General features: G+C 45.3%; 1 protein-coding gene across 1 annotated transcript in view; it reads right to left on the bottom strand.

Annotated features, from left to right (window-relative positions):
* BMP6 (bone morphogenetic protein 6) overlaps positions 1 to 25,950 on the bottom strand; it is an 88,039-nt gene that overhangs the window by 1,577 nt on the left and 60,512 nt on the right. The window contains exons 2-6 of the mRNA XM_057399277.1: positions 22,462 to 22,654; positions 10,338 to 10,486; positions 8,906 to 9,103; positions 2,331 to 2,407; positions 28 to 138 (exon numbers count right to left, since the gene is read on the bottom strand). Of these exons, the coding sequence (XP_057255260.1) occupies positions 28 to 138; positions 2,331 to 2,407; positions 8,906 to 9,103; positions 10,338 to 10,486; positions 22,462 to 22,654 (728 nt within the window). The remainder of the gene's footprint in view (positions 1 to 27; positions 139 to 2,330; positions 2,408 to 8,905; positions 9,104 to 10,337; positions 10,487 to 22,461; positions 22,655 to 25,950) is intronic.

Below are 25,950 nucleotides of genomic sequence, written 5' to 3' on the forward strand. Positions count from 1 at the left end.
TTGGCATCGAGCTTTCTGGATCCTTACCAGAGTTTGTACAATGGCATGATTGGTTGCGTTCATATGGGCGTTGAGTGGGAACGAGCACTCCCCATCACAGTAGTTGGCTGCATAGCCCTTTGGAGCGATTATCCAGTCCTTTTTAGGAAACAAACAGAACGTGATTCAAATTAAAGAGTTGCCAACTTGTACAGACAACTGCATGCAATTAAGAGCAGATGAAAATTTTCCACCAACTTTTTTCTCGAGGGTGAAAATGTGTTTTCACTGAAGCTGTTAGGGTTCGGGTTTTTTTGTGAGCCATCACTTTTCCATGGACACACTGATTTTAATGTGCAAAGAATGGTGCACGTCTGTGCGCATCTTTACTGCCATGAACTAAGAGTTGTATTCCTAAAACTCTTGCTGGGTTGCCCTGTGGGGACTGTGGTTTGGATGCTTTTATTTTCCAGTATTTCCTGCAGGTTAGGCCCTCTAGCTGAAGTACCTTTCCGAGGCTGAGTCACTGTTTCAGGAGGCGTTACCTCCTGGAGAAAGTCATGTACATGCATCTGTGCGCACACATGAACAGTTCAACCAGGGAGCTCCAGAATGGCAATATAAAACACTGGTGTAGTGCTCACAGACACTCTACCTTATATGCTCTTACACAGGGAGACTAGTCTGCTAAGGTGGGAAGTAGTAGCACCGTAACAGCTTCTCTACCTCTACCAGTCTCCTAAAGGAGACACAGGACAGCCAGCCTGCGCTGCATGTGCAAGCAGGTGGCCCCACTGGCAATCTATGCCATGCTATGGAAGAAGATGACTCCTCACCAAGGGGATATTAAAGTAATTACAACTTCTCTGCTGCTGACACAAAAGAGGCAAAGGTAAATTAAAACCATTAGCAATTCTCAGGAGGCATTTCACCTCCCTTGGTGTCAGGCTCTGCAGGAGGATGCACTGGTGCACTTCACATGCACGCAATTCTTAGATCCTTTACCAGACAACAATTACCTGGGTTAGCTTGCAGTTTGCTACAGCAGGCCCAAGCAGCCAGAGCCTTGCTGCAGCTTTGCTAGCCATGTCTGCTGGTTGATTGCTAACATAAGAATACCTGGGCATAGCAAAACCACTCCTCCACTTTTCTGTACTAGCTGACCCGTAATTTGCACCCAGTAAACCGAGCTTCTTTTCATGAGACAGTCACTCTCCTACTGCAGCAGCCAGTACAGACCATGTAATTAAAGTTGAGGTTTGATGCAGTATAAGGGAAGTGCTCTGCTAAAAGATTTGAAGGAGAAAGCAGTACCCAGCAACTGCAGGGGGCTTCTGCCCATCATGCAGTAGGATCTGCATTCCAGCTCCTGTTGGTCTGTGGCCTTTCTTTGGCAACATCTTACCTTTCTTGCAACTAGAAAGGTGAAGGCAGTGCCCTCTAGTCCATGAACTTCACAACTGGAACACACGTCCTGCCTGGAAGCAGGGCAAACAAGCTAGGGAGGAGGTGGAAAGACTGTGCACAAGTAAAAAGAAAAGCCACTAGCAAGTAATGGGAATGGAGTCAGTATGCAGCAGTGTTTGTGGCCAGTGGGCTGAAGTTGACATAAGCTACAAAAAAATGTTGCTGTCCCATTAACTGGGAGAGGATTTTCATGTGTTGGGTATTAGAGAAGCAGCAGGGGTAGCCCTGGCATCCTGAATTACAATCTGGTAAAAACATTGGCTGATCTAAACGGGACCTCCCTCACAGAAGTGCTGACTGAAAGAATTTTAACAAATAAATAAATTAAAAAGAGTCCATGAGGGCATTCTTTGAAACGTGATGTTTGCTGACACTCTATACATAATGGTCCTAAATGACTTACTCTAAACAACTCCCTGGCCTCGCTCATGGTGTTGCAACTAAACCCAGTCTTCAGTCCACCTACCGCAGCCAGTGCTAATTGTGGGGCAGGACGGGGAGGATTTCAATACAATGGCCAAGGTTAAAATTAGGGCTGATCACTAGAAAAAAACTTCACTTGTTTAAAATCACTGCTTAACATCAGATTTTTTTCCTTATCATTAGAGGCACATGAATATGAGCCCTTGCCCGTACTGTGACTCCCATGAGTGACAGAGAATGACGGTGTATTTGAATCTCATAAAGTATCAAGCTTCCTCTGGATCTTATCAAATGTCACAACTATCAATATTTATTTGCCCTTCCCTGTGACTGGTTTTAGTGAGGAGACACAAGGGACATTTTAAAGCATAATGGCAGCCTCGAGTGGAATTACCGTGACACTGTTTAGATAACATTTCATAACAAAATGTCTAGTTTACCCAGAGAGAAACATCACCCACCTGCCATCCCAAGTCTTGGAAGCTAACGTAAAGCTCATGCTTTCTGCACGCTGTTTTTAGATCACTGCTGTTATAATCTGTTAAGAGAAAAAGAACAAAACAGGAATTGAGAAAGTAAACCAGGCAGAGCATCACTGGAGGGCACAGCTGGCCAGATGTGTTTGTGCTGTGGGCTCAGCAGTGAGAAACAGCAGCTCCCTCAGCAGCCAAAAGGATAAGGGTGTTGAGGGACATCCAAAGCAGGACTGAAGCTTTTAAGATGCCTGTGGGAATGGAAGCACCCAAGGAACAGTGACTTGCTTATAATTCCTTCAGTCACCTTCAATAGCTTGACAAACAGCACTTGTAAAACGACTTCTTAAAAATAAATCTGCTCCTTCAGCCAGGGACAGGCTGGCCTGTTTGAGCATCCCTGCTGGGTGCTCAAACTCACCCCTCTTCCACAGCTGTGGTTTCCAACGTGTGCCACCCTAGGTGGTTAAGCTCAAAGTGCACATACTTACCGAGAGAATTACAACCCTGGGAAGGTTAATCATCACCTTGTGGCCCTGTACTGGTCCTTAAACAGCTAAGATGTCCAATAGGCAGTGAAGCCATGTCCCCATCCCTCTCCGTGCCTTACCCCCAGCCTGCCCCAGACATCACACACAACTCAATGCATCACTGCCACTCTTGGACCTTCACAAGCAATGCTCTGAAAAACAAGTTTCTCCTTCCCATAACCTGCTTATCTGCAGATAACACAGGATTTGATGCGCTGTCAACATGAACTTGCTCCTTAATGCCAACACTGCATAGAAAAGTGAGGGCACAGGGTGCAAAGCCCTGACCATAGACTTCCCCCTTGCCATGGCACAATGTATGAGGATGGTTCAACCATGCAGGAGCTGCTCCTGATGGCCCTACAAAGTGTAGCTTTTGACAGCGAGTGGAATTTCCCATTTACATTTGGAATGAGAAGCGGCTCCACACACGAACACCTGGAACCGCGGAGGAGCTGAGCCGTGACAGAAGGGCCTTTCACCCCTGGGTGGCTGCACACATCCAGCCTTGATGGGCAGTGTCTGACTCCGTCACGCCTCACGGGGCTGTCGGACCTCAGTGCAGCAGCCACAGAAACCACCTTTGCAGGTGGGTGCCTTGGCCACCGGCTGCGGCTGTCGAACCCAAGCTTTGCCCCCATGGGAAACACAAGAGGAAGAGATGGCAGCAAATTCGGCTGAGCAGCGTGGGAGCCCCGGTCCCCATCCGCGCGGTGACATGTGTGTGCTCATCCCAGAGCCAGACACAGACTGGCCATGTTCTCCTCCAGTGCCTTACCCACAGGGGCCTTCTCTCCTCTCACACGCCTCATTTGCAAGTAAAGGCGTTTCCATCAGCAGGCAGATGCCACATGCTGATGTGCCTGCATCCCGCTGTCCTGAGCCTTTCAGCTATCCAGCCCCCCAGCGCCCCTAATGCGGCTTGAAAGGGCACCCTCCCAGTGTAGCTTTCCCCAGATGCGGCAGCTGGGATAGAAAAATATTTTCAGTGGCTTTTTCCTTGGCTCTGAATAAGCCTTTCTTTTTCTTCCCTCCACCACCCCCCCAAAGTTTGGGAACTACAAATGCAAATATTTATTCAAAGGAAAAACTATAATACTAAAAGTACATCCAACTGACATTAAGGGCAGCACAGCATCACAGCTGGGTACAGTTAACACTGAGGGCTGAAAAAACCCTACACCTCAAACCCACCCTCCAAACCACCAAAGATTAGAGAGTTGTTTTTAGAAGCAGTTTGGGTTTTAAACTGTAAGGATTGCATTTCAGGCTTTCAATAGCTTCGCTTCAATCACGGATTTCATCAGGTGAGCAGCGCTGGTTAACAGCCTGCTGCAGCATAAACATTCGCTCTTTCAGGAGCACTCGGTAGCAAGGACAGGGGTGAGGCTCTCCATTCAAGCTTCCTATTTTCAAACCAGACATACCCAGTAGAAACCAGGGTGTGGCGGGTTTTTTCAGATGAAGCTTTTCAGTCCTGGCTCGGCCCAGGAGCAGATTTCTAGCATGAGATGTTTCCAAATGATCTGATCATAACGAGGGGAAACATAATGAGCAGAAGATACTTTGAGCGGTCAAAGGCTTTCATTTAAGTACCTAAAACCACAATTTCGTTGTTCTTCAATGGGACATGCGTAGTTTTCTTAGAGGAAAACCATCTGTATTTGATAGGGAGTTACTGTGGAGTCGATCTATGCGCAATCAACTGGTCAGAATGATGCTACATTCCAAATCCAGCTACACCTTACCCAGATCAGCTACAGGAAAGGGGAGAAGGCAAGGGAGGCAGAGAAAACAGGAGTGGGCAGGAAGGCTGTGAGCAATCACAAGTTTAAGAAAACACAAGGGGAAAAAAAAGAGCTGTTTAACAAGCTACATGAAGCAGAACATGTTATGAACGTGTCCGCTCTCACACTGCCTGAAACTGGCCCCCAAAGATCGGTTCAGCTCAGTAGCTGGAGTGACCTGACTCACACTCTGCACTGAGGGCTGGGAAGCCATTGAGGAGAGGCTGAGAGGGTGGCTACAAAGAAGACTGAGACTCCCTTCTTACAAGGAATCATACAGAAAACAGATTCCAATTGGACACAAGAGGAAAATTTTTCACAATGAGAACCATCAGCCACTGGAATAATCTGCCCAGGGAAGTGGTGGATTCCCCAATGTTGGACACTTTTAAGATTCAGCTGAACAGACTGCTGGGCCATCTTGTCTAGGTTGTGCTTTTGCCAAGAAAGACTGGTCCCTTCCAACCCGATACTCCATGATTCTCACTTGCCCAAACTCAGTTTTTTTTCCTTCTTAAATGTTGACATACTAAATATCCCTTCTGGCATTTGCCCTGTCCCCTGCTTAGCCCTCACCCCAAGCTCCTGCGCCCTCTTTTCTTGCTATGTTTGCCTACCAGGTCTACTTTATGGAATCTACTGTAGCTGAACTTTAGGGATGTTACAAACTTTTAATCAACCCTTAGCAGTGGATTTCTGAGTTGGAGAAAAAAATGCAGCAATACAGATATACATAATAATGATCCATTCCCCATGGTCTGGGGCTCCACATATGCCCTACCACCATGCACACTGGATGTACATGCAGGCTAAAAGGAGAAGAACCCACACAGTAAAGGGTTTCTGCTGGTGAGATAGAGCTCACTGAGCTACTGAAGTTGGCCTCCACATTTTCCCCAGAGCCTAGCAGCATCAGCTACCCCAATCCATCATGCTCACCTGTTTTAACCCAAATTGCCATTCGAGGTGGTTTGCAGTGGAAGATCCAACTGCCAAAAGACAACAGGGTACATGTCCCTTCCAGGCAGCCCTGCCATGGGGAGCCAGGAGGGCCGAAAGGAGGCAGCCTGCAGTGGGGAGGGGGGGGTGGTGTCCCTGCAAATAGCCACCACAGCCCAGCTTACATCGCCACGACATGATTTGCAAGGATTGTTTGCCAGAGACCTCCAAAATCTCAGTGAGTTTAGGGAGCTCCTATAAGCTCACTGTGGGTTTAGCAAAATTGTGTCTTTTTTTTCCCCCTGAATGTAGCAATTCAGAAACAGTAGCTTGGCATTTACAAGACACTGCATTTAATCATACTGCAAACTATTTTGTCTAAAACAGAGATTTACAAAACTGAATGTTGTCTGCCTTCATCAGAACGCAAGTCTGACTTTCTGTGAGCACAGATGTTTCTCTTAAGGCTGGACACTGGCATGTGTGTTGCTGAAAGGGGAGAGAGAATAGCCTGACTTAATGGTCTTCCTCCTACAGATACTTATGCACCCACCTTAGATTTCCTATATCCTCTCCCACGTTAAGTGCTGGCAAAGAATATATAAATATTTACTGAGGTCCATCCGTCTGAGAACACCCTTGCTGCTCCCAAGGTGCCAGCTTACCAAATTCCACACAGTAATTAATTGCTTCTGTGATTCAAAATAGCTTTGACAGAGGTCTCCGAGGCCAGCCCCTTCTTCTTGGTGTTTGACTTTGGTGATTTGTCCGGATAAAGCTGGTGTAAACTGATCACACAGTTAATAACAGCCCACTTCACATGAAAGCGATCTGCTTGGGTGGGAAGACGGGAGATGTCGGGCTGACGTGGACCTGCATGTGAAGGCACGTACAGAAATGCTGGCCACACCGCTCCAGTTTGCATCTGAGTGCTCTTACTAAAGGGAAGATTGGCCGCAAGATAATGATGTTTGTTAACAAGACCCTTGCCATCATGGAAGCAATTGGCCTTATTTGCCTTCAGTGTTTCTGCATGCTGCCCTTTGTGGTATTCGGTTTCCCGTGTTTGTGGGGAAATCTGCCTGGTGCCGTGCATGTCTGCTGGAAGGAAAGGCCACTAGAAGAGCCCCTTCATTTCTCATGGAACACCTCACAGCAGCTCCAGAGGCGAAAGGGTGGCGACAGAGGACCCCAAAAGGGGTATTGCGTGAGTTTCACTCAAAGCAGACAGTGCAGCCCAAGTCAGATGTTTAAATGCAACTCTCTCCATAAGAAGGGGCTGATGGGAAGGGATGTGCCCGAGGTCTGACAGAAGAGGAGGGTTATCACCACTGGACAGAGACAGCCCCATACAGGAACTGTAAGTCATGAAGGAGCTGGCTGTACAGCAGCAAAGTCCTTAGGCTCGAGGTTCACTACCTGTTATGTTAAGGAGAGTCCCCAGCTCTTTAGGTTAACTACAGGGGCAGCCCTGGAGTCTGAGAGCCCAAGCTAAACCCATTTCAAGACATGGCCGAGAGAGGGCCTCCAGGTCTTACAGCCAACAGAATAGAAACACCTGCATGCTCCTCCCATCCACCTCATTCCTCCTCCATGTCCTGGGCTAGAACTGGCATATGGTTTTCCACCTCAACAGATGAACATATTTCTTATTCTTCCTGTTCATCCTTCTTCTGCAGAAGAACAGAGCTTGGCTCCAGAAGTGCACTGATGCAGGACTCTCTGTCAAAGCAGTTTATAGCCATGGGGGTTACTCAGTTCTGCTTTATATAAAGCCAGTCATAATTACATGTTGATAATACAGGGAAACGAGCTTCCTTGGTGAAAAAATACAGACCATTGAGATTCTTATGCCACAGCCATAACCTCAGTATCTGAGGACTTGGTGCTGACTGCAGGACGACAGCTCCACATCAAAGGGAGCACAGCAGGGTCCCAGTCCTGCATGTAGCAGCATGGCTTCATGTAACCCCCCCACTGCCAGCTCACCAGATCCTGTACCAGCCCAGCAGCATACTTCATGCACTCTGAACAGCAGGACTTGAAATGCTTTCCATATTTAGATAGTAAATAGGGCTTTTTTAAACATACCACTCCACCTCAACTCACAGCATCTTTTGGGAAACGGGTCCATTTTTATACTGAAGAAAGCAAGCCCTGTGTATTCACAAACATGAAGGAAGGTTCAATCTACAAAAAACATCAACACCAGCCAGCTGCCTTGTTCTCCAGGAGAAAAACTGCCCTCAACCCCTGATAGGCAGTCTCAATCCTAGCTCAGGGAAGACCATAGACCAAAAATCTGATGTGATGTAAGATATAATGAGAGGAAGATGTGCAGGCAGGTTGATGCACACAAAGGGATTACAGCATCCCAGTTCTGCACCTGCTTTGGGTCCACATGCATCACAGCACCTTTAGAAGAGCAAGACAGCCTTCAGGGTAACACCCCTGGGCTCACATACTGCTTCATCCTGGAGTGAACACTTTTCCAGCCCTGCCACGCGTGGGGCCTCTTCGGGTGCACATGCAAGAGAAGGGGACAGCCTACTGATTCATGCTGGCTAAGCTTTGGCAATGCTGCCTTATCTCCCTGTGCTGTGTCTGGACATAGAGTAAAAAATACAGCCACCTCTCCTCCTTGGGGTATACTCATTTCTAGACACAGGAAAAGCAGGGATCCTATTGGAAATGAAGGGGGCAGCATAAGCAAATTAATCAAGTAACTTGGAACAGGCTGAAATGTTTGAGAGGAAAGAAGGTACTCAGTGAATGAAAAACTCGCAGCACTGTGATGCGGGGAACAGTGGCTAGAAAACAGACAAGACTCAGAAGACAGAACACACAATTTTTGCCAAAATTTCAGAGTTACTGTATTGTCCCACCAGCCCACAACAGCACTCACAAAGCTGCTGTACAACACCTGCAACATGCAACATTTCCACTGCAAACAGACAATCCTCTTTGCCTGCCTGAAAATGCATTTCACCTACTATACACTGCCGGGCAAATGCTGCGTGGCAAGCAACCTAGAAGCACAAGAATCAGGGTTAAAACACCTCAGCCCCATGAATTCAATGGCCGCAACTTCAAATGGGGGTCTGGACTCCACCCTGGATTCAAGAGGTCTCCTGTAAGTCTCATTTTAAGTGAGACCCCCTCTTCCATTTCCTCGCAGATACAACCTGCTCCTCCAAGAGCATCCCAGCTTACATACCCCTTCTTGCTTCTGCACTCAGAGCAAATACAAACATGACAAGAAGTCGGCCCAGCTTGTGTTGGATGATGACCTGTGTTGGATCATTACCTGTGACACTAGACACCCTGGAAACATCCTGAGCCTGGGTAGAGCGGTTTCGACTCTGTTGCCGGCGCCTGCTCGTTGCTGACCTAGTGGTCCGTACGTGAACTTCACTCACTTTGAAGAAGGCCACCATGAAAGGCTGTTTGTCGTAAGGGCCATCTCGGCCCATAAGGCCTGCTTCTCTAGGATTTACACTGAAACCTTCAAACCAAACAGAAAGCGGAGTGTTAGACAAAAAGTGCGTTTGGATTGTTCCATCCAACATCTTGGCATCCCCATCAGCAGTGCTTCCTTTCTTCCTGCTCATACTTCACTTTTTTAATCACTAAGCATTCCCCTCCTGCCACCATGACCCATGGATATTTTTATGACAGCACCCCATCCATCCTGGATGAGAGGCTTGCAGCACCTGGGTCTTTGGTACCCCAATGGCATCTCTACTTCAGTTTAGGCACTGAAAAGGTATACAGATAGATATGTAAACTACAAAGCCCAGATGTGTCATGAAATTAGTTCTGCTGCCCACGAAACACGAGAAGCAGAGATGGGATTAGGAGAGAGCAGAGGGCAAAGAGATGAGGTGCTTTTGTCAGGAGCACAGGGACAGCTCTCAGCCCATTTGGGAAGGTGGAAGCTGGCACTAACGTTTCCTCAGGGAGAACAGTGGATAGCCCCTCTGGTCTCACTTGACCCCATAGGTGCATCAAACTCCAGCATGAAACAATAGGAAGAAAACCTAAGGTTGGAGACCGATTCCTACGGACGACAGATGTCATAGTCATCTTTTTAGTCACTTTCTGCTCATTAGATCCTATTCTTCCCCACTGTTTATATTCCAACACTTAATTTCATGCAGTTTCTTCTCTTCTTTTCCACCTTGCAAAGTTTCTGTGGACTGTGAAATGCTATCATTGCAGCCACCCTCAGAGGAAACAGCCCCACACAGAGACTGCATTCACTTCTCCAGTGCACATCTCCCACCTCAGGTTTGATGAGATCGGAGCAGTGATGGCAGCTGCAGCAGCCAGGAGGGTTGCCATAATCCCACACGGGGAGGTGCATACCCACAACCCTGCTCAATTCTCTTCCTCTAACCCCTAAACCTCACCCCACCTGGAACCCCAGCTTCATGCCCCCTTCCACCTCCAACCCAAGAATTGGTGCCCTACCCCAGCCCACTTGCACCAGCTCATCCTGGTACTGTTCAGAGACACCTCACCTCACTCATCAGGAAAGACATGTCCATCATGGGATAGCCAAGAACTGACAGCCCTCTATATGTGCCCTCAGACTGTTGCTCGTGTTGTTGGCTACAGCTGCCTACAAAGGCAGGGTGCTCACCCCCCCATATCACAACTGGTCTCTGTCAGCACCACGTCTAGACATCATACAAGAGACCTGTGAGGTGACTTGCATTAACTCGCCCGTAACCTACCATCCCGAGTCACCACGCTCAGATGCAGTCCCATGTTGTGCTGAGGGTTCATCACCCACATGTTACTTGTGGCGGTGACATCAAACTCCAGCCAGCCCTCCTCTGAGGCCCACACCACCCGTGTGTCCAGCAGAAACAGGTCAGAGGCCCTGCAGAGGAAAAGCATAATGACAATATTGTGATGTCTGGGATTTCCTCCCCTGGCTTTTGCTGTTACAGAAACAAAACTTGAAATCATTAGAAGTGATGTTAATAGCTAGGAAAAAAAACAACACCTAAAATCTGCCTGTCTGTATCCAGAGTTTTGCCATGAAATGCACATGCTTGCACATGTGAAATTCAGGATTACAAAGGCTTTTCACTATTTTCTAGGCTGCAGAAAAGCAATTCTACTCCTCAGATCTGTTCAATTCTCCACCAGCAAGGGATTAGTAAGGTACTCTTCTCCTGAAGAGTATAATGCTAGCCCAGTAGGACAGTGCTCAAACTAACAGCATTTCCAGGCATTTCATGGCTTGGTCAAAGGTGTTGCATGGTTTCAGCCCCCTTTCCAAAACACAAACAAACCATAATTGACCAAAATAAAAAATAAAACTCAACTTAACAGGCCAAGCAGCAAGCAGTGATGGTCACTATAAAGACATTATTCCAAGGCATATCAACAGGGATTAGAGCACCTTGTTCCCAGGCTCTTGGCACTGGGTCTCATTCATAGGCTTCACCTTCAAATGTTATCAAGTCTATACATACGTTTTTTTGCAGCATTAAATGCCTATCAAAACTCAGTGAAATGAGTTCAATGAAATCAGCTGGAGAAGCACCCAGAAGCACCATGTACATTTTCCCACAGTATTATAGGCATAACTTTCCTGTGCTACAATTCCTATCCTTAGCCTGTGGCCATCACCACAAAATGGATACTGGGTGTCAATCCCATCTTCACCTCTCTTCCTCCCTGGATTTCTTTTTTTCTAACAATAACTTAATGGAAATGAGAAAACAGGTACCTGTCCCTTCCACCCATCAAAGGTTAACTTCAGAAAAAAACCCAACATTTTGATTGAGTTCTGTTTTATTTTTGGCCAACTGCTATGTCATACTGCCCAGCAGCTTGGCTTGCATGAGATCACATGTGGAAAAATAAGCACTTAAGTATATTAGGGCTCCTACTGCAGCTATTTTTACAACATAGAGGCTTTCCTCTGCCTTGCTGGTAGCTGCTCACTCCGTGGTTGACTCAGCAGCCTTTCCCACAGGGGTCTTTGCCATGGCTCCTCCAATGGGAAGAGGGTTCAGGAACAGCTCTGACCTTCACCTCCAACAGCAGTGAGTATCTGGGGCTGGCCAGCTGCTACATGTTTTGGAAACCTTAGGGTTGAAAGAGTTGGGCTTTCACAGGCAGGGTATATAAGCTGAAGTGTTGCTTAAAGGAGACCACAAACAGCAGCTGCAGCTGAGACCACTCTTTCCCTGTCCAGGTTTAAGAGAGGAATGAACTGCTAGGTCATTCCCACCTCTGAATACAACTTACGCGTTGGTCCTCTCCAGTGCCTGAGATGGACTATATCCAAAAAGGGGTTTTCCCAGCACCTGACATTCCCCCTCACACCAATTGCTTTCTGATCTCCTTTCCTACCTTCCCTCCTCTAAGTGCCATAATCTTCCTGGCACTCATCCACTCCAGACAATGCCTGCTGGAGCCTCCAGAGTAGAGTAACTTCAGCATTACATCCCCCCAAACCAAACATGTCTGGCTGGAGAGCCATTGGGAACTCCTTAAGAGCAAACCTGCATGAACACTCAACCACATGGGAGTAGTCAGATATTCAAAAACATGAGAGGCTTAGCGTTTACGTTCCCCATTGCCTTGCACTTTGGGAAGGCAGATATGAGAGAGCTGTAAAGCCTGAAAGCACCACCATATGGCATCATCTAGCACATTCCCCTGAATTCCAGGCAGGATCAACTACCTCCACATCACTCCAGAGAGATGTTTGCCTGACATGATCTTACAGATTTCCAGCCTCAGGAATTTCCACCTTTCCAGGAAATTGAATGTGTTTCACTTGATCTCACTGAGTGCAGTGGAAGACGCATCTCACAGACTTGATGCATTTGATGCACCTCACAGACTATGCCTCTACTCATATATGTCAGAATATGATTTTGGCTTCTTCACAAAACTCACACTATTAACTGATGTTCATCTTGTGATCCACTATAATCCTCAGATTCATGCTGCTGAACCACACAGAACCCAGTCATTTCCTACGGTGTACTTACATCTCTGATTTTTCAGGTCCAAATGCAGTTCTCTACCAAATCACACTTTCCCCCTGCCCTGAGACTGAACCGCCATCATGATTAGGTGCACTTAAAATTCAGACCTGCCTTACAGTGGATCTGCCCCACCTTAGTGTCCTCCACGAAAGTAAAAGCAATGGTACAATTCCACCAAATAAGAATGCTCCACTTTACCCCAGTATGTCACACTCATTTTGGAAAGATTTCAATTCCTTTGTAACATGCAGAAAAATGGACAATGGGGCTCTCCAATCCAGTTAACTCTTTGCAGTAAGTCTCATACAGGACTTGTTTTCAATCAGTTATTCAACTGACTTCTGCATCATTTGACCGGAAGCCAACACTGAAGGTTCACCCCACAGGTATGGTTTTGTCATACTAGAAACACTAGCAGGTAACACGTTCTAATACTTTCTGCTTAAGCCTGTTTTCAATTAATGTTTGCCACCCAAACTTCACCAGGCTGCACAAAATTACATATAGTTTCTTACTAGTTTGTTTTACGGCATGAAGGTTTTTAAAAGAGTCACCTCTTTCCAACAAAATTAGGGAAGAAAATGACTCACATAAAAACCAATCCCAAGTATTTAGCTGAGTGTCTTTAACCACTCCTTTGTATTTTTCAGAATCTAAATGTTGTATGTCTTTCCTCCTTTAAGGAAATCACTTGAATTTTGATCAAGCAGAAGAACTTAAAAACTGCCGCCCACACAGGCTCAACAGAGATTCAGAGTTTAGCAACAAAATCCTCTGGACTTTCTGTATGCAGGGAACATACTTTCTCCCTCCTTACCCGCTTGATAAACCAGATACCATGTACCAACTGATAGCAAACTGCTTTTCCCTACAGCCACATAGCCAAGAAGAAATGTTCTTATTACTCCTGCAAAAAGGCTGTACAATGTCTGATCTTGGAATGGAGACTGGGAGATCTCCCATGCTGGCCCATGGTGGGAAAGAAAGAATATCTATTTAGAAGGGGAAGGGTGAAGGATTTGCTGCAGTGGTGGGGGACACATGGACATGCAAGGGCTGGATGGACAGACCCTGGATAAAGGGAAAAAGTCTGCAAAGAAAAGAGAGTAAAAAGTACTTGTGGCCACCAAGCCTCTGTGAATCAGGCCCATTATCCCTGACTCAGAATCCCTCTGCATCTAGAAGCAGTAGGGAAACTACTGGAATCTTCCTGCACCAATGGCTCACAGAGGGCTTCAACCTGCTACCACTGTCATCTGCAGCAACACAGCTGCCAACAAACATAGTGACAGATGTCAGTGATGTGAGTCTTACACTTCCAGTCTTGCTCCAATGTTCACAACTGGAATTTTCTTCCCCCCAACCTGTTCTGCTCTCTGAAGACCACAGAAAACACATTTGTTTCATTCCTCTCTCACAGGGCTGCAAAAGAAAGGTGGGAAGCATGAGACCTAAAGCTGCTACATAGCCTTATTGCCACTCCAGCTGCTGGACTGCTGGACGATTTTGGCAAAGACCATTTTTGCCATGGGTGTTTGCATCAGCTTCTCATCTGCATGATGAGAACACCATCACTAGCTTTGCCTTATAGCCATGTCAAAACAAGAAATAGCGTAGGAAGCTGTAAGATACCATGCTGGAGAGTGCTACGCACAAGTAGATACAAGCCCATAGTCAAAGCAAAATCTCAAGAGTGGACAAGAAGGTGAGAAACAGATCACATGCTGTGCAAGGTGCATGCAACAAACTCTTGAATTCCTAGTCATTAATTGGTGACATCGATCCTGTGCTGTGAGGCTGGCAGTGGCCCTTCAAACAAAAGCATGTAACCATGTACGTGGTCACGTTAATGGATTATTTGAAAACTTCAGCATTTGAGAATAACAGAGGCAAGATGGGACCTAAGGGAAACAGGAAGGGGGCAAGAAGAATGGGGAAAAAGCTAGAAAAAGAAAGGGCAGAAGAAATACATGAGCCAGCATCGTTGAGCAAAGAGGAATACCTGCTCTCTCAACACAGGCTGAAGAAAGCAGAGTCAGCCCAGAGGTTTAATGCTCAAGCAACCCCACATGTCAAAGGACATCACAGGACCTCTGGCACCTGCACAGCAGGAAATTCAGTGTACAGAGGATGAATTTCATCACCAAATCAGGCAGCTTTTTAACATCCTCTCTGTCTAAACCTGCCTCTGTGGTTTTATACAGCTGCTGTCATCTCATTGTCACTATGGTGACTGACAGTCTCATCTTTACTTTCACTGTGCTTAACCATCTGGATGAGTTCGGTTAATGATTTTCATAATAAAGGTGCTGCAGGCAGAATATGTATTAACCTTAGATTATTAATGAAAAGCAAGAGAATGGCAGAAACTGAGGCAATGACCCGAAACAACTTTCCTGAGACAAGAGAGGACATTAAACGGGAAGTTGCAAGTTAGAGATTCCCAACTCAGAACAGGAGGTCTTTGTTCTGGATCAGGGCCCTAAAGTATGGTCTCAAGTCCCAGGAAATAAATGGAGGTGTTTCCATGGCCTTCAGAGGACTCTAGAGGAGGATGGAGAAGCAAAGGTCAACAGAGCAATCACAAGTGGCTGGAGTAAACAGAAAGTACACAGTTTACTGGAGAAATATGGCCTGTATAATTCAGAAGGCAGGATTTAGCTCCAGTGTCCTCGGAGAGCGAGCTGATCTGTCAGATATAAATATCAAATATAGCTACTATTCTTAACGCCGGCATCCCAACCATGTACCCAGGGCATTTACAGGAGAAACAGCTTGCATTTAACTTCAGTGCTTTTCCCGCTGTAAGATAAATATTTTGTTAACTGAAACCTCTGTGTAAACCTTTCAACAAAATGTCTCCGGGTGCTAATTCTCTTTAATTGAACACTAATTAGATTAGAATTTAGTCAAATTAGTAACCAGGTCAAGTGCTTAATCTCAGTTACTATACTTAGTGAAATGTTCACATTAAAATAATTTCTCTGTTCTGGGTACACATTACAACATGGAACTTTGCTACAGGAAAAACACCAAGGCTATAAAAAGCTAAATTTAAAGAAGCATCTGTTGAAGTAGGTTTTTTACTTTCCCACCCTCCCTGGCCTTCTTTCCCCAACCAGGCAGAAGTTTTACCAGGGAGGCAGTGAGAACAAACAGAAATCTCACCTTCAAAATGACCAAGCTAAAGGTCTCTTATTTTAATTACGGATCTCGGAACAACATTTTGGCCTAACTTCAAAGCTCGCGATTACCCAGGTGTTTAAAGGATTGTTACGCATCAACAGCCATTTACCAAAGCATTAATTACTGTAAGTCTCTAAAACTTTCCTCAGCTGAACCTTTTTGTTTACTTTTCTTCAAAGACAAGTTGACATAATAGTCTAGACTGCCTAGCAGCAGTTTCTCAAAAGGGAATTCTGCACAGAAGTGTGTGGGATTTACATTTTAATTAACGCACTTTCTAAATACTCTCCTGCTTCCTTGGGATCCGAGTCTTTAGTTTGCACTGACATCAACCTTCTGTAAAAATTTGCCTGCATATAGCAAACTAGCAAGTTTCTTTGCTCTTAATCCACTAATGACGGACTAATAACTAGAATAGATAAAACTTCGAAATTGCAGCCTTTTCAAAGGAAACACCAAGAGCTGTCCACCTACAATGACACCTACTTTCAAGGTGAAATAGAAGGCCAGCAACTGGGCACTGATTAGCAAAGACTGACAGCCAGTGGAGGAAAAAGCACACAATGGGGATGCTGGGACACTCTGGAAGGGGTCTGCAATTCAGCACAGGGAGGGCAGAGCCATCCTGGACGTATCAAGACACAGGGGCACACCAGAAGGGAGAGGTAAGCTCTCACACCACTACCTTTCTGTCTGATAAGAGCTCCCATGTGCTGAGGCAGCTGTCCTGTACCACTGCAGGCATCGCCCCTGGCAGTAAAGTCTGCAAGGGCAGAGGGCTAAGACTTGTAGACTCACTGGAAGAGCAGCAAAGCGAGACACTAGTTTCAAGGCTACAGCTGGCAAATAGTGGAAGATGACAGCCTAGAACTAGTGGATGTTGTCTCCCCATGCGAAGACTGTGGGAAGCTCAGCCTACAGGCCTGTTATAATCCCCAGCAAAGCCAACACTGATATTTGAGTGCAAAGGTGTCCCCCCACATCTAGCTCAAGGTTTCGAGCTTTAGGCTCTGAGGAATGAACATTTTACCAACAAGAACATAAAAAAAAAAAAGAAAAAGTCGTTACAGGGACAGAAGATGTGTTTCTCATTTGCTTAATTTAATGGACTAAGGAGTATTCTAGCTGCAGTGAAGGCTACAATAATACACCTCAGAATTTAAATGCACTTTGAGGCATGAAGACGGGTGAGAGGGAACAGGGTAATAATTTATCTTTGTCTTTCATGAAAAGAAATAAGGCACTGATATGCTATTTTTTCATTTTGTTAGAAAAAGCCAGCTGGCTATGGAACCAGTAAGTTTCATCCAGAAAAACTCTGACTTTTAAACTACTAAAAAGCAGCCACCCTAAACCACAACAAATCGCATCCCCACAGTGGGAGCTGAACTGAAACGCAGATAGACACTTCTCCATAGCATCATGGAAACAGCTCTATCAGATACAAATATATGCACACTATATACAAATCTGACCCCAACTTGAAACAGATTGATGCTAAGCTTTGTCATTTGTATTACACAACCCACTCCAAAACGCAGTTGAGGACAGTTATTTATTTTCTAAGCTATAAACACTGCCGGCAAATCAATTTGCCCTTTAGATTAGACGCTCGGATCACATTTGTATAAATATCCTGTCGCAAAGAGGAAGACTTTACTACCACTGTAACTGGCAGCTAAAAACCAATGAGCACCTTAACCCTTAAGGAATTAGTGCTCAGTAGAAGAAGAACATACTCCCCAGGCAGTCACTCTGCAAGGCACAGCTATGGGTCCACACGTGTCTTATCATACAGGAGAATCTTTCTGCACATCAAGCCCTCATATTTCATTCTGGGTGCAAACAAAACTGTTTAATAAACCTTGACCATTAAGGTACCATATCTTCCTTTGATCACTAACACAGGCCACTGTGTTTTTCATAGATCAGTTGTTTGGACAGTGTGGGAGTGGTCCGAGGTCTGCATTAGCAGGATATTTAAACTTGAAAACATACTGATGATCCAAACCAAGGCCTAATATCTTTGATCAACCATAAACTGCCCTCCCTAGTCCTGACCTGACACCTCTCTGGGTGAGAGAGAGAAACTTTTGAGAAGGAAAAAGAAATTAATGAGCTGTTTCCAAGGACAAACTTATTTCTTCCTTTGCCTTGCAAAGGTCTCACTTACATGGCAATCCACTCCCAAGAGGTATCAGAAGTCAGAGGGCTTTGCTGGTTCTTCCACAAAATCATTGCTACACCTTAGACGTAAGCCCATGTGCAGGACTTAGCTGTGCTTCGCTACCACCAAAAAAGAGGAGATTCAAGGTTGCGCAGCTCCTGTCTGTTGAAACTAAATGCCCCCCCCCCCGACATGGTAACGGTGAGATAAACAGCTGGAAGCTGATGCCACTTGTCTTCCTGAACTGGTGCTTTGGCAAATCTCCCTGCTCTCTGCACATACCAAGGGTAAAAAGAAAAATCCACCCTAGCCTTCAAACAGCCCAGTCTCTTAAGCTCTGGGAGTCAGAAGCCAAAGGTCCCGAAGAGGTATTGCCTGTTCTCTCTCCCCACGTCAGGCCCTTCAGTCCCCAGCCCACTTCTAAACCCACAGTCATCCCCCTCAGAGCAAACCAGACATCAGCCCTGTTCAGTAAAGCTGCTTCGTCACGCAATCTGAAATGTATACTGCTGATGGCTGGCCACAAACTTGACCCATCCTGAGGATTTCATTAATCTCTTCACAGCATCCCACTGACAGCTCCAGCAATTTGCGTTGTCACAAAATGTAGCCGTTAGCTGCAGTTCAGTTAGAAAACAAAAGCCTAGTTTCTAGGCACTATTTTTTTTTTACCTTAGCAAAGGGTGGAAGGAATGGGGAGATGAAAATATTACTGACACAAGTGAGTCAGTATTAAAAATTTTTTTGCTTTTAAGAGAGAATGTACTTAGACCACACTGTCCTCAATGTGCATTTCTTAGCCTGGAACCTCCACAAGTATTGTTCTCGTATTTCTGATGGCTTTGAACAAGGAAAGGGTCAAATTTCTCCTCAAAGCTTCTGTGCTGTTTCAGTCAGCATTGATCTCTGATCATTCATGCTCTCTCCACATACACCCCTACCTAGGAGACAGTCTCGAATGGGCCCGTATAATCGTTGCTTTTAACCTTGTCTACAGTGGCAAAAATCAGTTCGATAATTCAGTAACTGGCAAGAAATTTTAGCCTCAGGCTTGGTGGTTTTTTTTTAGGCATCAGGGATCAGCCAGCAGTGCCTTGCAATTCCATGCAGCAGCGCGCACATCTGGGCTGGAGTCACACGCTCATGCTGTGGTAACTGTCCAGATGAGGTTTTTTTTTCCTTTGCTCAAGTAACACTGAATTAAGCCACTTCATTACACGTAATTGCAGCCAAGGGATATGTCCAGTCTCTGAGCTTTGGTGAAGATCTGTGTGTACTGAAGCTTCCTCTTATCTCCTGCCCTCCCAAACTCATTTCTTTGAGAGGAACAGGCAGGTTTCTTTTTCTTTATATGTTTTCCCTCAGAGCTGCATGCTGCCTTTCTGTTGCAGACTGCTGGTTTAAATCCATTCATGCCAGCTGCCCTGTTAAATATTATTTGTGCCCAAAAGTATTTTATTAGCTACCAATAATCGCCTCAGACAACTGTTAACCTCATAAAAGCCAAGATTAACATGGTGTCTTTGACCTTTCTATGAAGACTGCCAACGTTGACTGAACAGGCACTTTCTGTGGCCTTCAGAGACTAATTTTCCTGACCAGAAGGAATATTTGTCAGCAGAACAAGATGGAAAAATGTGCTATGTCAACTCCTTCTGTTTCACCTGCTGGTTCCCCAGCTAGACTTCCAGATCTGTACAGACTCTTCCTTATGCAATAAAGTGTCATAAAATGCCAGGAAATATCAGGCTGTCCAAAGGAAGTGTGACATAACTTTTTTTTAGTAAATCTTTTTTTAAGTCAAAGGCAGCTGTTATTTTCTGGCTCGTAAAATATCTGCTAAAATGCAACAGAAGCCTTACAAATATTTAGCGAGTTCCTTCAAAAAACCCAGTGCTTCTCCTCTTGTAATTTAACCTTGTAGTGTTCTCAAGAGGAAAAGAAAACATTATCTTCCAAATTAATCTACTGAGACAAAAGGAGGAGAAAAAATCACTTTGGATTTCCCTCCCCACCCCCAGTAAAAGCATGTAAGTGAACTGATAATCAAAACCCAAATGAGCTGAATAAAGCTCCTTAAGACACAGCAGAAAAATCCCCCCCCCCCCGCAGAGATATAAGTGAACAGCTAGATGCAAGTTTTTAGTATTTGTTTTCAAGAATGTTTACAGGCCAAAGCCCACCCAGGTCACCAATGCAGCTGCATGTTTCAATCTGTAGCAGCAGCAGCAGTAGCCTACAGAGTCAGAACCTCAACTGAAGGTACAAATGGAGAGTGGTAAGTAGCTTCTAATATCTGTCTTTTAACAGCTGTATACTTTTAATATATACATGACAATTAATACAAATGACTATCAATAGATACACACTTTTAGATACATACAGAGAATATATACACAGGCATCTATTTATACACAAGCACACATGTTTTCATATGTGGTTTTATATTTTACATGAACATGAAAGAGTCCTTTAAGCTAAAAAGGGTGGAAAAGGGCACATCCTTTTTACAGCTGCAAGAATCTGTGAGCAACATCTTACCCACCTCTGCACAGATGATGTGACAAGTCCTTTTAGACTCATCCGAAGCGCAAGTTTCTTTAGCCAAAGGTCTCCCTCCTTCCCACCGGTAAAAATAAATAAATAAAGAAGAAAAAGAAACAGAAAGGGAGCCTTCAGGGACTGGATGAGTCAGAGGTTAGTAATGAACTACAGACACTCATCCCTGGGTCAGCAGTTCACGCCTAGCCTGTGTCAGGAGGGACGGTGAATTGCGGGCAGTCTGGACCTGGAGGAAGCTGCTTTATGATTCCCAGTCCCAACAGTGGGATCCCCTCACCATGAAAGCCAGCAGCAGCAGGAGGAACATGATGGAAGGGACCTGAAAGACCTGAAATACTCGCCAGCTCTGGAGAGAGACCACCCTGGTGATCCCCACACAAGCTGACACCTCTGTTCTCTCTGAAGGGAGCTCTCTAGCACCCAGTGATGCCCAGGACCTGCAGATGCCATAGCAGCCAGTGCCATAGGACATGTGTCCCAGCTTCACAATGCAGTACGATTTTGGCAGGTTTCTGGCATGGTGTTCAAAACAAAGATACCAGTTGCCAGCATCATTGCTGCATACAGCCCCTTTCAGAAAAAAGAATTCACAGAAGTTTTAGGAGCAAGGTACATTAGGGGCCATATCCTGTACTTTATTCTCGTTCCCACAGTGCTTGCTGACTTTACTCTGAAAAAATGCTATATACACATAAAAGTTGACAGTTCTCCTACTCTGTGCCCTGCTTTGGTGACCATCACAGAGCAGCATATCGATCGCTTCCAGACACTTGGCAGAAGTTTTCCTCCAGCTGCAGAAGTAGAATCTCTACTTGTGAAATCTAAACCAGACCAACACTCACCATTTTTTATTCAGTGTGGCTCTAAATGAACAATACAGCTAACATCTAGGAAATATGCATGACCATCCAGACTTCCACCAGCTCTTCAAGCGTGGGCATTGATGTAACATGTTAACCAGCACGTACGTTACCCAAGGAGGCACTCCAGCAACCCACAACTCAAAGCTCAAAGGGAACGCTGATCATCTAAAATTAACACCTTCTTCCCATCGCCTATATACCCAGTATTTCTCTCCATTTGCCCAGATGTTCTCCCCACAGAACAACCACCAGCTACTTGATGCTGTCCTCACAACAGCAAATCAAAGGCAGATCCCCCCAAAATGATATACACAGAAAGGATGTAGAAAGAAGGATCAGAAAGGCAAATACCCAGGAAACCTTCAGAGAGAAAAGAAACAGTTACAGTGCTGACACATTTCAGCAGAAGTAATGAAATGCTTTTGTACCACAGCATTACTCTGACTTTTAATTGACCTTTGTTTCCAGCTTTCAGCCTTATGTGATTCCCTCATGCTAAACACCACCCTTTTAAAATTAATTACTCCATTTACACTTGTTTGGACTTTTGTAACACATTTCCTACCCTGCCCCTGTCTTTTGCCTCCCCCATTGCCACTGAAAGCCCAGGAGTGATTTTGTACCTGTGGTCAGCATGCTGAATTTTTTTCTGCTTTATTTACTTAAATGTAAGTCCAGCTGAATGCAGGTCAAGTCTGCACTAATTGCCAGTATTTTTCAAACAGGCTATGCTTTATTTATGCAGTAGTACTAGGTTGAAAGAGGACAGATGTATTTCAGTACACAAGAGCAACGCCAGCATAACAACTTTGGTTTAAATATCTACTTCCTCACAGCAGATTCTTGCTCTATTTAAAGACAACACGTGGACTACAATACCATGGACTTTCTGCAGCTGAGGTCCGTTTTGCACTCTGCCATGCCCATTTTCCACAAGGAAACAACAAAACCCCATTAATGAGCACAATCCTGGTATTTATTTAGCAGTCCTCTCAACATGAATGTGCAAGCTTAACTTTCCCCAGGACAGCAACTGGTGGCACAGAGCGAGCCCCTTCCTGCGTACCTGTTCTGATGTTCCTGCAGCACTTGATAGATGCTGATAAGGAAGGTTTGGTTTTTAAAGCTCCCCACAACGCAGTCCTTGTAGATGCGAAACTCAGCGGCTGTGACGGCCTCGCCCTCCGGAATCTGAGACAAATTGAATTTGAACTCCTTGTGGTGCCGCTGGTGAGGCGTGAACTCCTTGTCGTACTCAACTGTAGATGGGAAAAGGAAAAGGGAAAAGGGACCATGACTAAAATTTAACAACAGGTTTCCACATGCTGCCACCTGTTCCTCACTAAAAACAAACCCTAAAAATCCTATTTTCTTCTCCAAAGATAGCTCGGCAAGTGCCAGGAAAGCTTATGTTGTTAAAGCCTTTCAAATGCAGTACTGAGAAGAGATGAATGTTCCTCTTCTCTAGCCAATGCCTTTGAGATTTCCTGTTTTCTAAAGCAAAGCCAGCTTTGACAGGTGAAATATGACCATGTGTTTTGCTCCTGTGATCTGAAGCTGTGACCACCCCAGGGTTTTCCACCTGTGGATCTCCATGTTCTTTACAGCATTTCTTTAGGCCTTGCATCCCTCTTCCAAAAGAGGAGACAATTATTTCCATTTTGCTTTAGCACATGAAGGCACAGACAGAAAAAAGTGTTAGCAGCAGGTCAACCAGTTCCCTAACTGCCCTAAAAACTGCTGTTTTCTGGCTCCTGGTTTTGTGTGTTAGCCATCAGACTGCCATGTGAACAGAATAAGATTAATGTGACATTTATAAGGGTTAAAGTAAACCAGAGATCCCCTTCCTTTTGCAGAAGCTTATCTGAGAATCAGAGTGCTGAGAAGGAGTGACCCCTTTGGCTTTCTGGTCTTAGACCTCCTCAGGTACGCTATCAGGTATCGGGTTTAAGGCAGACGCAAACTAGAACCCTCCTTCTTCAGGCCTCAGGATTTGTGTTTTCTCTGTTTGAGGCTCCCTTTCCAAATTATACTTTTAGTTCCACTCTTGTATTACTTGATTACATCTTGGTTTAACCTGACTTTGATTTATTGTTCATCGTTTCTTCTAATTTTCGATTAGAAATTGCTTAAAACATTAACATATTACATAAACATACAAAATTACATCTTTAAAACCCTCATGAGAAAAAAATGAGGCCAAAAAACTGTTCCCACCAGTGCAACTGAAGGAGTGTATCTCAGTGATGAATAAGTCGTCATTATATTGTCATTAGGGACACGATTACATTCAGAAGAGAAGGTGGTGAGGGAAGTTTGTCTCTTTGCTTTTTGTTGCTCTCTCCCCCTTCCCACCCCTCCCAATTAACACATCAAACTGCAAAGGCATCCATGAGCCCACCCTCACAACATCCCATGAGGTAAGCAGCAATACCCGTTTTACAGCTGGGATACTGAGTCACCAGGAGAGTGACTTGTCCAAGGACAGGCAGCAGAGCCTTGCAGTGGAGCCAGGAACAACGAACGGCCAGCAAGCTTAAGGTTCGTTGCTTTGTCCACAGGTTACCTCCTTGAAGAGCCATTATGTCTCCCGGCTGCTGGGAACAGCCCATGGAGATTATCCCCTCTATCCTTCCTTACTGCCTGCTCCACTTCATCCCCCAGCCCCAGTTTTGTCTGTGTCCTCTCCCTTTCCTTTGGCAGCCCTTTCATGTGAGCTGCCTCATCTGGCTGGGTCCATGTCCTGGCTCCCTATGAGACAGTTAGTCACATCCTTCTCTTTGAAGCTCGCCTGGAAATCTTTTCACCTCCGCGTGACTGCTGCCGAACATTTAGTGGGACACTGCACTTGGAAATGCTGCATTAAGAGCTGCCATGGGGCAAACAGGCAAACCTGCAAATTGCTGTCAGAGCCAGATGCTACTGCCAATTTTGGCAGTTGTGCATTGCATATGTTTGAGCAGTTTAGATGTCAAAAGACTGACAAACACAGGTGACTGGACCCTACGGCTTACAGAAATGAGGGGGTAAAACCAGCATTTCCATCAGAGACTGCACCAAGGCAAATGATGGTACGAATCACTTTCCAGTGCCACCTAGGAATTACCTAGGTGGCCACCAGTTACTGACAATCTGGGCTCACCTTTGAAGCACCTGCCCCTGCTTTTAATTGAGAATGACTCTGGTAATACCAGACTGGCTGGTATCACTCAAATGCACACCCTCTGAGAAGGGGCCTGAGCTGCCTGGTTACTTCCCATCCTGAGGCGAGCCCTGCAGGATGCACCTCCCAAAACTGCATGGCCACATACTGTCAGAAACTTGCAAGCATCCAACCAACAAGAAAATACCTTCATCTGCCTGCAGCAGGACGACGTGCCCAACTTAGCCTTTTTACTTGCTGCTGTGAGACGAGAGGATGTAATTAATGGTGAGGGAATGTCTAAATCCACGGGTTTGGAAAGACACGCGCATGAAGCAACAATTCTCAATTTAGAACTTGCTAAGTCCTTGGTCGCGGGTGCAATGACCAGCCAAAACCCACGTCCCCTCCCGTGCTTTCACGGGGACAAGCTGACCTGTGGGCACAGCTGAACACGATAAAGGAGGATCAGGAAGAGCAAGGGGAAGGACACTGCCAGGGCAAGCAGCAAAGCTCTATCAGGGTGCCGGAAAACTAAAATTACACCAGGCAGAAACAGCAAAGGGAATATTTGATGCTTTCTGCCAGCTACAGCCCCACATGGTGAGATGCTACGTGGCCTCTCCAAGCACACAAGGGAGAGCTCAGAGCTGTCCCGCCTGGCAGAGGGCTCAAAACAAGCCCAAACATCACTTCTTGTTATTCCTTTTCAACCTCAAGTCAGCTACAGCAGCCTCCCCTCCACTACAAAATACATAGTTTAAAAGTTATATAGCCAGACTTCAGTCCTTTAAATCAGTATTTTCCCACACCCTTCTTTGAAAAAGTGAAACATAAGCCACAAAGGGAAGAAATCCCACCAAAACATCTACCACAGAGCATCAAAAGTAGCAGCAGGCATGATGCTTGACTCCAAGTACCCTTTTCCAGTTTATAACTTGCCTGATACATTTACAATAGTATTTTCCTGTTTTTAAAACTTTCTTCCTTTATCCCTGCCCTTGTCCAAATGCCCCACACAATCACAGAAGCTGACTAGACTGATTACAGGAGAAACTGTCAGACTGATTTCATTGTCAGGCTTGACAGAATAAACAACCTGGAACAAACAAGGAAACCTTTTTTTTTATCCTTCAGATTGTGTAATTTAGCTTTTTTTCTATTATAGGAAAGGCACGCTCGGAAAGAAACACTGTTAAGTCGATGGTGAACTCCTCAGATGCAGTCAGAAGCATCCCTACAACATCACAGGATGGAAAAAAGTCTACATTAAGCTTGTATGAAGCCAGTATAAAAGTTTAACGAGTTGGAAAGTTTTTCTGGCCATGTATCTTCCCATGATACAATGGAGGGTGCGGTGGGTTTTTTTTTTCTTTGTGGGAGTGGTGAGATATTTAAGTTCTATATACTCAT

This window comes from Pezoporus wallicus, unplaced genomic scaffold (genome assembly GCF_028554395.1).
Source record: "Pezoporus wallicus isolate ANWC-B61680 ecotype Strahan unplaced genomic scaffold, APGP_CSIRO_Pwel_v1 contig_818, whole genome shotgun sequence".
Lineage (NCBI taxonomy): Eukaryota > Metazoa > Chordata > Aves > Psittaciformes > Psittacidae > Pezoporus > Pezoporus wallicus.